The sequence below is a fragment of the Piliocolobus tephrosceles genome, chromosome 2 (genome assembly GCF_002776525.5).
Source record: "Piliocolobus tephrosceles isolate RC106 chromosome 2, ASM277652v3, whole genome shotgun sequence".
Lineage (NCBI taxonomy): Eukaryota > Metazoa > Chordata > Mammalia > Primates > Cercopithecidae > Piliocolobus > Piliocolobus tephrosceles.
In genome coordinates, this window is record NC_045435.1 from 79,079,496 (window position 1) to 79,091,732 (window position 12,237).

Here is a 12,237-nt window from a genome sequence, read left to right on the forward strand (position 1 = left end):
ACAGTCAAGATACAGAATATTTCTACCACCACAAGGATCTCTGTGTTGCTCTTTTATAGCTATACCCACTTCCTTCCCATCCTTACCTCTTCCGTAACCCTTGGCAACCACTAACCTGTTCTCCATTTCTATACTTTCGTTACTTCAAAAATTTTATATAAGGCCGGGTGCGGTGGCTCAAGCCTGTAATCCCAGCACTTTGGGAGGCCGAGACGGGCGGATCACGAGGTCAGGAGATCGAGACCATCCTGGCTAACACGGTGAAACCCCGTCTCTACTAAAAAATACAAAAACTAGCCGGGCGAGGTGGCGGGCGCCTGTAGTCCCAGCTACTCGGGAGGCTGAGGCAGGAGAATGGCGTAAACCCGGGAGGTGGAGCTTGCAGTGAGCTGAGATCCGGCCACTGTACTCCAGCCTGGGTGACAGCGAGACTCCGTCTCAAAAAAAAAAAAAAAATTATATAAATGGAATCATATGGCATGTAACTTTTTGAGATTGGCTTTTTTTACTCAGCATAATTCTCCAGGGATTCGTTCAGGTTGCTATGTGTATAAATATTTGGCTCTTTTTTGATGGCTGAGAAATATTTCATAGCATGAATTTACCACATATTAAAATCTGTTTAATCATTTACCTGTTGAAGGACTTCTGAATTACTTCCAGTTTGGAGTTACTATGAATAAAAGTGCTATAAACATTCATGTACATATATTTGTGAATAGAAATTTTTATTTCTCTGAGATAAATACCCAGGAGTGCAACTGCTGGGTTATGTAGCAGTTATTTGTTTAGATTTTTTTCTTTTTCTTTTTTTTTTTTTTTTGCAAACAAGACATAGGGTTTATTGAGGACTCTTTTTTTAAGCTTTTAGGTTCAGGGGTACATGTGCAGGTTTGTTATACAGGTAAACTACATGTCACAGGGGGTTAGTATACAGATTATTTTGTCACCCAGGTAATGAGCATGATACCTGAAAGGTAGTTTTTTGAACCTCACTGTCCTCCCACTCTCTACCTTTGAGTAGGCCCCAGTGTCTATTGTTTCCTTCCAGTAATTACATTTATCCATATGTTTTCTGACTTTTTATGTATTTTTTTTCTTTTTGAGACGGAGTCTTATTCCATTACCCAGGCTCAAGTGCAGTGGCGTGATCTCACAGTACAACCTACACCTCCCGGGTCCAAGTGTACTCATGTTATATTAAGTGAGAACATGCAGTATTTGGCTTTCTGTTCCTGCATTAGTTTGCTTAGGATAATGGTCTCCAGCTCCATCCATGTTGCTGCAAAGGACACGAGTTCATTCTTTTTGGTGGCTGTGTTTTATTCCATGTTGTATCTGTACCACATTAGTTTTATCTAGTCTACAATTGACAGGCATCTAGGTTGATTCCAGGTCTTTGCTATTGTGAATAGTGCTGTGATGAACATACGTATACGTGTCTTTATGGTAGAACAGTTTATATTCCTTTGTGTATATACCCAATAATGGATTGCTGGGTCAAATGGTAGTTCTGTTTTAAGCTCTTTGAGAAATCTCCAAACTGCTTTCCACGGTGAACTAATTTACATTCCCACCAGCGGTGTATAAGTGTTCCCTTTGCTCCACAACTTTGCCAGCTTCTGTTATTTATTTATTTATTTATTTTTGACTTTTTAATTATAGCTGTTCTGACTGGTGCAAGATAGTATTTTATTGTGGTTTTGATTCGCATTTCTCTAATGATTAATGACTTTAAGCATTTTTTCATATGCTTTTTGGCCATGTGTACGTCTTCTTTTGAAAAGTGTCTATGTCCTTTGCCTACTTTTTAATGGGGTTGTTAGTTTTATGCTTGTTAATTAATTTAAGTTTCTTACAGATTTTGGATATTAGATCTTTGTCAGATGTACAGTTTGAAAATATTTTCTCCCATTGTGTGGGCTGTCTGTTTACTCTGTTGATAGTTTCTTTTGCTGTGCAGAAGCTCTTTAGTTGAGTTTTAAAAAATTTTTTAAAGAAAGTGACAGCCTGGGCAACATAGTGAAACCCCATCTCTACAAAATAAAAAGAAAAAAAAACTAGCTGGGCATGGTGCCATGCACCTGTAGTCCCAGCTACTTAGGAGGCTGAGATGGGAAGATTACTTGAGCCCAGGAGGTAGAGGTTGCAGTGAGCTGTGATCATGCTACTGCACTCCAGCCTGGGTGACAGGGTGAGACCCTGTCTCAAAAATAATAATAATAATAAAGTGCCAAATAATTTTTTAGAATGGCTACATCATTTTATATTCCCATAGGTATTATATTTTTAAATTGAACTAAAAATATTGAAAGCAATATATGCTTATTGTGAACATTTTTTGGAATATGAGAGTATAAAGAATATCAGTCATAACTCCACCCAGTAATTACATTTATCCATATGTTTTCTGGCTTTTTATGTATTTTTTTTCTTTTTGAGACGGAGTCTTATTCCATTACCCAGGCTCAAGTGCAGTGGCGTGATCTCACAGTACAACCTACACCTCCCGGGTTCAAGCAATTCTCCTGCCTCAGCCTCCCTCGTAGCTGGGATTACAGGATTGTACCACCACCCGTGGCTAATTTTTGTATTTTTAGTAGAGATGGGGTTTCACCATGTTGGCCAAGCTGGTCTCAAACTTCTGACCTCAAATGATCCACCCACCTCGGCCTCCTAAAGTGCTGGGATTACAGGCAAGAGGCACCGTGCCTGACCTTTTCATGCATTTTTAAAATATGTAGATCTTTAGATTTTATGCTTATTTGGGGCAGGCAAATGTTTTATGATTCTTTGTCTCTTACATTTCCCTCCCTAGCATAGAGCCTTACACTAATAGAGATTTAATGGGCATGTTTTTTAAAATTAACTGATTGTTTTCAGTCACTGTGGGGCAGAATAAGATATTTAGGATTTGGAAAATAGATGGTATAAGCCGTATTTCACTTTCTCAGAGAATTATACCCTACATTTTAAAACTTTTTATTTTAAAATACTTATGGACTCACGAGAAGTTGCACACAGAAAAATATGTGCAGAGAAGTTTCCTGTACCTTTCATTTTGTTTCTCCAATGCTAGTATCTTGCCTATAGTACAACTGAGAAACTGACATGGCTACAACCCATATAGAGCTTATTCAGATTTCACCAGTTTTACATGCCCTCGTGTGTGTGTCTTTGTATGTTTTTAATAGTGATACTTTTGTAAAATAAAAAGTGCATATGTTAATTCACATTGCTTATATTTTCCTAGTTTTGTTTGACAATACATTTTCCTTCTTTTTAACTTTTAGTAACAAATCCAAGATTTTGGAAAAGCGCCTACGATATTTAAATGACCACTTCACATACAACTTATATTGTAATATATGCCGATCACTATTTGAGAAGGACAAGCTGTTATTTTCCTTTTTATTATGTGCCAATCTTCTTCTGTAAGTTACTTGCTTTTTCCATTATTTATTTTTAAAACCTCCCTGGAAAATCAAATCTGTAAATATATCTTCTCACAGAAGGCTATATTTTTCTTTGCTTAAGTCATGATTTTACTTGTGCATTTCACTGATAACAATGGCTTCTACAATAGTATTGGTGTTTATTTAATTTTTTAAATTTACATAACATAGAAAAGTTCACAGAGTATTAATGTACAGTTCAACAAATTCTTACAAAGGGAGGATCTGGTGATGAAATAGAACATTTCCCCACCATCCTTGAAGCACTTGTACTCCTTTCAGTTACCACCTCCTTACTCCCCAAAAAGGTAACTACTACACTCACTTAAAACACTGCAGTTTAGTTTGACATATATAAGCAAGTAATATGTATTCTTTATTCTTTTATCTGGCTTCTTTTCCTCAACATTACTTTCATGAGACTCATCCATGTCGTAGCATGAGGCTAGTTCATTTGCTGTGACTGCTTTACAGTATTCCATTAGAAGAATACATTGATGTTTACCTGTCTACTCAATGAACAGATGGGTTGTTTCCAGTTTGGCACTAGTGTAAGTAATGGTGCTATGAACAATCTTGTGTATAAATGTAGGGGCACATGTGCACACATTTCTGTTGGGAAGATGCCTAGAAAGAAAGTTACAAATTGTTTTCCAGAATGATTGTACCAGTTTACATCCCATTAACAGAATTTGAGCGTTCCATTGCACCAGATCCCCACCAACGTTTTATTTTTGTTGTTGTTGTTGTTGTTGTTGTTGTTTGTTTTGAGATGGAGTCTCACTCGGTTGCCCAGGCTGGAGTGCAGTTGTGGGATCTCGGCTTACCACAACCTCTGCCTCCTGGGTTCAAGCGATTCTCCTGCCTCAGCCTCCAGAGTAGCTGGGACTGCAGGCATGCACCACCATGCCTGGCTAATTTTTGTATTTTTAGTAGAGACAGGGTTTCACTATGTTGGCCAGTCTGGTCTCAAACTCCTGACCTCGTGATCTGCCCACCTTGGCCTCCCAAAGTGCTGGTATTACAGGCGTGAGCCACCATGCCTGGCCCCCACCAATGTTTTATATTGTTGTTTAAAAGAAATCTATTTTGGTATGTGATACATATTATTGAATCATGGTTTGAATTTATATTCTCTGATGACTAATGAAGTTAAACACTAGTTCATGTTTATAGGCCACTTGGAAATCTTCTAGTGTACTTATTCACATCACTTGCCTATTTATGGGGATTTTCTTAGGGATTTGTATGAGTTCTTTATATATTCTAGACACAAATCCCTTGACAATTATTTAATTGTGTGACAAATTGGCACTCACTCTAGTTTGCTTTCTCTTTCTCTTAATGCTGCCTTTTGCTGAACACGAGTTCTTAATTTTAATATAGTCTGATTTATGGTTCTTGCTTTGTGAAAACTCTTTTCACAGCCCAATATTATGAAGGTATTCTCCTATATAACCATCTGGAAGCTTTATTATGCCTTTCACATTTAGATGTACAAGCCACATGCAACTGATGTGTGTACATGGTCTAAGGAAATGTCAAATTTTACATTTTTTCCATGTAGCTCTCCACTTGTTGAAAAAACTGGCCTTTTCCCTACTGCTCTGTAGTGCCTTCCTTGCCATAAATAATACATTCATATATCTAGATCTGTTTCTGGACTGTCTATTCAGTTCTATTAATGTGTTTGTCTGTAATTAATCTTGATGTCTGATAGTGTTTCATCTTGTTCTTTAATTTTTTATTTATTTCAACTGGTTTTTGGGGGAACCAGTGGTGTTTGGTTACATGAATAAGTTCTTTAGTGGTGATTTCTGAGATTTTGGTGCACCCATCACCAGAGCACCTATGTGTAGTCTCTTATCCCTCTCCCCCCCTCAAAAGTTTCTCTCAAGTCCCCAAAGTCCAATGTACCATTCTTATGCCTTTATGACCTCATAGCATAGCTCCCTTATATGAGTGAGAACATAAGAACTTTGCCTTTACTTTACAGTAAGTGAAGTGAGTTACTTCACTTAGAATAATAGTCTCCAGGCCAGGTGTGGTGGATAATGCCTGTAATCCCAGCACTTTGGGAGGCCAAGGCAAGTGGATCACCTGAGTTCAGGAGCTCAAGACCACCCAGGGCAACATCGTGAAACTCTGTCTCTACTAAAAATACAAAAAAATTAACCAGGTGTGGTGGCACATGCCTGTAGTCCCAGCTACACAGGAGGCTGAGGCAAGAATCGGTTGAGCCTTGGAGGCAAAGGTTGCAGTAAGCCGAGATAGTGCCACTGTATTCCAGCTTGGGCTACAGAGTGAGACTCTGTCTAAAAATAAATAAAGTAATAGTCTCCAATTCCATCCAGGTTGCTGCGAATTCCATTATTTTGTTCCTTTTTATGGCTGAGTAGTATTTCGTGGTACATATATATATATATATATATCGCATTTTCTTTATCTACTTGTTGATTGATGGACATTGGGGCTGGTTTCATACTTTTGCAATTGCAAATTGTGCTGCTATAAATGTATGTAAGGTGTCTTTTTCATATACTGACTTATTTTCCTCTGGGTAGATACCGAGTAGTGGAATTGCTGGATCAAACAGTAGATCTACTTTTAGCTCTTTAAAGAATCTCCACACTGTTTTCTATAGTGGTTGTATTAGTTTACATTCCCACCAACAGTGTAAAAGTGTACTCTTTTCACTGCATCCATGTCAACATCTTTTTTTTTTTTTTTTTTTTTTATACTTTAAGTTCTAGGGTACATGTGCATAACGTGCAGGTTTGTTACATATGTATACCTGTGCCATGTTGGTGTGCTGCACCCATCAACTCGTCAGCACCCATCAATTCATCATTTATATCAGGTATAACTCCCCAGTGCAATCCCTCCCCCCTCCCCCCTCCCCATGATAGGCCCCAGTGTGTGATGTTCCCCTTCCCGAGTCCAAGTGAACTCATTGTTCAGTTCCCACCTATGAGTGAGAACATGCAGTGTTTGGTTTTCTCTTCTTGTGCTAAGAATGATGGTTTCCAGCTGCATCCATGTCCCTACAAAGGACACAAACTCATCCTTTTTTATGGGTGCATAGTATTCCATGGTGTATATGTGCCACATTTTCTTAATCCAGTCTGTCACAGATGGACATTTGGGTTGATTCCAAGTCTTTGCTATTGTGAATAGTGCCGCAATAAACATACGTGTGCATGTGTCTTTGTAGTAGAATAATTTATAATCCTTTGGGTATATACCCAGTAGTGGGATGGCTGGGTCATATGGTACATCTAGTTCCAGATCCTTGAGGAATTGCCATACTGTTTTCCATAATGGTTGAACTAGTTTACAGTCCCACCAACAGTGTAAAAGTGTTCCTATTTCTCCACATCCTCTCCAACACCTGTTGTTTCCTGATTTTTTAATGATTGCCATTCTAACTGGTGTGAGATGGTATCTCATTGTGGTTTTGATTTGCATTTCTCTGATGGCCAGTGATGATGAGCATTTTTTCATGTGTCTGTTGGCTGTATGAATGTCTTCTTTTGAGAAATGTCTGTTCATGTCCTTTCCCCACTTTTGGATGGGGTTGTTTGTTTTTTTCTTGTATATTTGTTTGAGTTCTTTGTAGATTCTGGAAATTAGCCCTTTGTCAGATGAGTAGATTGCAAAAATTTTCTCCCATTCTGTAGGTTGCCTGTTCACTCTGATGGCAGTTTCTTTTGCTGTGCAGAAGCTCTTTAGTTTAATTAGATCCCATTTGTCAATTTTGGCTTTTGCTGCCGTTGCTTTTGGTGTTTTAGACATGAAGTCTTTGCCCATGCCTATGTCCTGAATGGTACTACCTAGATTTTCTTCTAGGGTTTTTATGGTAATAGGTCTAACATTTAAGTCTCTAATCCATCTTGAATTAATCTTCGTATAAGGAGTAAGGAAAGGATCCAGTTGCAGCTTTCTACTTATGGCTAGCCAATTTTCCCAGCACCATTTATTAAATAGGGAATCCTTTCCCCATTTCTTGTTTCTCTCAGGTTTGTCAAAGATCAGATGGCTGTAGATGTGTGGTATTATTTCTGAGGACTCTGTTCTGTTCCATTGGTCTATATCTCTGTTTTGGTACCAGTACCATGCTGTTTTGGTTACTGTAGCCTTGTAGTATAGTTTGAAGTCAGGTAGCGTGATGCCTCCAGCTTTGTCCTTTTGACTTAGGATTGTCTTGGCAATGCGGGCTCTTTTTTGGTTCCATATGAACTTTAAAGCAGTTTTTTCCAATTCTGTGAAGAAACTCATTGGTAGCTTGATGGGGATGGCGTTGAATCTATAAATAACCTTGGGCAGTATGGCCATTTTCACGATATTGATTCTTCCTATCCATGAGCATGGTATGTTCTTCCATTTGTTTGTGTCCTCTTTTATTTCACTGAGCAGTGGTTTGTAGTTCTCCTTGAAGAGGTCCTTTACATCCCTTGTAAGTTGGATTCCTAGGTATTTGATTCTCTTTGAAGCAATTGTGAATGGAAGTTCATTCCTGATTTGGCTCTCTGCTTGTCTGTTACTGGTGTATAAGAATGCTTGTGATTTTTGCACATTAATTTTGTATCCTGAGACTTTGCTGAAGTTGCTTATCAGCTTAAGAAGATTTTGGGCTGAGACGATGGGGTTTTCTAAATACACAATCATGTCATCTGCAAACAGGGACAATTTGACTTCTTCTTTTCCTAACTGAATACCCTTGATTTCTTTCTCTTGCCTGATTGCCCTAGCCAGAACTTCCAACACTATGTTGAATAGGAGTGGTGAGAGAGGGCATCCCTGTCTTGTGCCAGTTTTCAAAGGGAACTTTTCCAGTTTTTGCCCATTCAGTATGATATTAGCTGTGGGTTTGTCATAAATAGCTCTTATTATTTTGAGGTACGTTCCATCAATACCGAATTTGTTGAGCGTTTTTAGCATGAAGGGCTGTTGAATTTTGTCAAAAGCCTTTTCTGCATCTATTGAGATAATCATGTGGTTCTTGTCTTTGGTTCTGTTGATATGCTGGATTACGTTGATTGATTTGCGAATGTTGAACCAGCCTTGCATCCCAGGGATGAAGCCCACTTGATCATGGTGGATAAGCTTTTTGATGTGCTGCTGAATCCGGTTTGCCAGGATTTTATTGAGGATTTTTGCATCGATGTTCATCAGGGAGATTGGTCTAAAATTCTCTTTTTTTGTTGTGTCTCTGCCAGGCTTTGGTATCAGGATGATGCTGGCCTCATAAAATGAGTTAGGGAGGATTCCCTCTTTTTCTATTGATTGGAATAGTTTCAGAAGGAATGGTACCAGCTCCTCCTTGTACCTCTGGTAGAATTCAGCTGTGAATCCATCTGGTCCTGGGCTTTTTTTGGTGGGCAGGCTATTAATTGTTGCCTCAATTTCAGAGGCTGCTATTGGTCTATTCAGGGATTCAACTTCTTCCTGGTTTAGTCTTGGAAGAGTGTACGTGTCCAGGAAATTATCCATTTCTTCTAGATTTTCTAGTTGATTTGCGTAGAGGTGTTTATAGTATTCTCTGATGGTAGTTTGTATTTCTGTGGGGTCGGTGGTGATATCCCCTTTATCATTTTTTATTGCGTCTATTTGATTCCTCTCTCTTTTCTTCTTTATTAGTCTTGCTAGCAGTCTGTCAATTTTGTTGATCTTTTCAAAAAACCAACTCCTGGATTCATTGATTTTTTTGGAGGGTTTTTTGTGTCTCTATCTCCTTCAGTTCTGCTCTGATCTTAGTTATTTCTTGCCTTCTGCTAGCTTTTGAATGTGATTGCTCTTGCCTCTCTAGTTCTTTTAATTGTGATGTTAGAGTGTCAATTTTAGATCTTTCCTGCTTTCTCTTGTGGGCATTTAGTGCTATAAATTTCCCTCTACACACTGCTTTAAATGTGTCCCAGAGATTCTGGTATGTTGTATCTTTGTTCTCATTGGTTTCAAAGAACATCTTTATTTCTGCCTTCATTTCGTTATGTACCCAGTAGTCATTCAGGAGCAGGTTGTTCAGTTTCCATGTAGTTGAGTGGTTTTGATTGAGTTTCTTAGTCCTGAGTTCTAGTTTGATTGCACTGTGGTCTGAGAGACAGTTTGTTATAATTTCTGTTCTTTTACATTTGCTGAGGAGTGCTTTACTTCCAATTATGTGGTCAATTTTGGAATAAGTGCGATGTGGTGCTGAGAAGAATGTATATTCTGTTGACTTGGGGTGGAGAGTTCTATAGATGTCTACTAGGTCCGCTTGGTGCAGAGATGAGTTCAATTCCTGGATATCCTTGTTAACTTTCTGTCTCGTTGATCTGTCTAATGTTGACAGTGGAGTGTTGAAGTCTCCCATTATTATTGTATGGGAGTCTAAGTCTCTTTGTAAGTCTCTAAGGACTTGCTTTATGAATCTGGGTGCTCCTGTATTGGGTACATATATATTTAGGATAGTTAGCTCTTCCTGTTGAATTGATCCCTTTACCATTATGTAGTGGCCTTCTTTGTCTCTTTTGATCTTTGATGGTTTAAAGTCTGTTTTATCAGAGACTAGGATTGCAACCCCTGCTTTTTTTTGTTCTCCATTTTCTTGGTAGATCTTCCTCCATCCCTTTATTTTGAGCCTATGTATGTCTCTGCATGTGAGATGGGTCTCCTGAAGACAGCAGACTGATGGGTCTTGACTCTTTATCCAGTTTGCCAGTCTGTGTCTTTTCATTGGAGCATTTAGTCCATTTACATTTAAGGTTAATATTGTTATGTGTGAACTTGATCCTGCCATTATGATATTAACTGGTTATTTTGCTCATTAGTTGATGCAGTTTCTTCCTAGCCTCGATGGTCTTTACTTTTTGGCATATTTTTGCAATGGCTGGTACCAGTTGTTCCTTTCCATGTTTAGGGCTTCCTTCAGGGTCTCTTGTAAGGCAGGCCTGGTGGTGACAAAATCTCTAAGCATTTGCTTATCTGTAAAGAATTTTATTTCTCCTTCACTGATGAAACTTAGTTTGGCTGGATATGAAATTCTGGGTTGAAAATTCTTTTCTTTAAGAACGTTGAATATTGGCCCCCACTCTCTTCTGGCTTGTAGAGTTTCTGCTGAGAGATCTGCTGTCAGTCTGATGGGCTTCCCTTTGTGGGTAACCCGACCTTTCTCTCTGGCTGCCCTTAAGATTTTTTCCTTCATTTCAACTTTGGTGAATCTGGCAATTATGTGTCTTGGAGTTGCTCTTCTGGAGGAGTATCTTTGTGGTGTTCTCTGTATTTCCTGAATTTGAATGTTGGCCTGCCCTGCTAGGTTGGGGAAGTTCTCCTGGATGATATCCTGAAGAGTGTTTTCCAATTTGGTTCCATTTTCCCCCTCACTTTCAGGCACCCCAATCAGACGTAGATTTGGTCTTTTTACATAATCCCATACTTCTTGCAGGCTTTGTTCATTTCTTTTTCTTCTTTTTTCTTTTGGTTTCTCTTCTCACTTCATTTCATTCATTTGATCCTCCATCGCTGATACTCTTTCTTCCAGTTGATCGAGTCGGTTACTGAAGCTTGTGCATTTGTCATGTATTTCTCGTGTCATGGTTTTCATCTCTATCATTTCGTTTATGACCTTCTCTGCATTAATTAGTCTAGCTGTCAATCCTTCCACTCTTTTTTCAAGATTTTTAGTTTCTTTGCGCTGGGTACGTAATTCCTCCTTTAGCTCTGAGAGGTTTGATGGACTGAAGCCTTCTTCTCTCATCTCGTCAAAGTCATTCTCTGACCAGCTTTGATCCGTTGCTGGCGATGGGCTGTGCTCCTTTGCAGGGGGAGATGCGCTCTTATTTTTTGAATTTCCAGCTTTTCTGCCCTGCTTTTTCCCCATCTTTGTGGTTTTATCTGTCTCTAGTCTTTGATGATGGTGATGTACTGATGGGGTTTTGGTATAGGTGTCCTTCCTGTTTGATAGTTTTCCTTCTGACAGTCAGGACCCTCAGCTATAGGTCTGTTGGAGATTGCTTGAGGTCCACTCCAGACCCTGTTTGTCTGGGTATCAGCAGCAGAGGTTGCAGGAGATAGAATATTGCTGAACAGCGAGTGCACCTGTCTGATTCTTGCTTTGGAAGCTTCCTCTCAGGGGTGTACTCCACCCTGTGAGGTGTGGGGTGTCGGACTGCCCCTAGTGGGGGATGTCTCCCAGTTAGGCTACTCAGGGGTCAGGGACCCACTTGAGCAGGCAGCCTGCCCCTTCTCAGATCTCAACCTCCGTGTTGGGAGATCCACTGCTCTCTTCAAAGCTGTCAGACAGAGTCGTTCGTGTCTGCACAGGCCTCTGCTGTTTCCCCTGTTATTTTTTTTAGCTGTACCCTCTCCCCAGAGGCGGAGTCTACAGAGACAGGCAGGTTTCCTTGAGCTGCTGTGAGCTCCACCCAGTTCGAGCTTCCCAGCGGCTTTGTTTACCTACTTAAGCCTCAGCGATGGCGGGCGCCCCTCCCCCAGCCTCGCTGCTGCCTTGCGGTTAGATTGCCGCAGACTGCTGTGTTAGCAAGGAGGGAGGCTCCGTGGGCGTGGGACCCTCCCGGCCAGGTATGGGATAAATTCTCCTGGTGTGCCGGTGTGCTTACAGCGCAGTATTGGGGTGGGAATTACCCGATTTTCCAGGTGTTGTGTGTCTCAGTTCCCCTGGCTAGGAAAAGGGACTCCCTTCCCCCTTGCGCTTCCCAGGTGAGGCGATGCCTCGCCCTGCTTTAGCTCTCACTGGTCAGGCTGCAGCAGCTGACCAGCACCGATTGTCCGGCACTCCCGAGTG

General features: G+C 40.1%; 1 protein-coding gene across 2 annotated transcripts in view; it reads left to right on the top strand.

Moving 5' to 3' along the window:
* Positions 1–12,237, top strand: part of DNAH12 (dynein axonemal heavy chain 12) — a 256,283-nt gene that overhangs the window by 197,724 nt on the left and 46,322 nt on the right. For both annotated transcript variants that reach the window (XM_031935192.1, XM_031935193.1), the window contains exon 60: positions 3,294–3,434. In XM_031935192.1, coding sequence (XP_031791052.1) covers positions 3,294–3,434 — 141 coding nt within the window. The remainder of the gene's footprint in view (positions 1–3,293; positions 3,435–12,237) is intronic.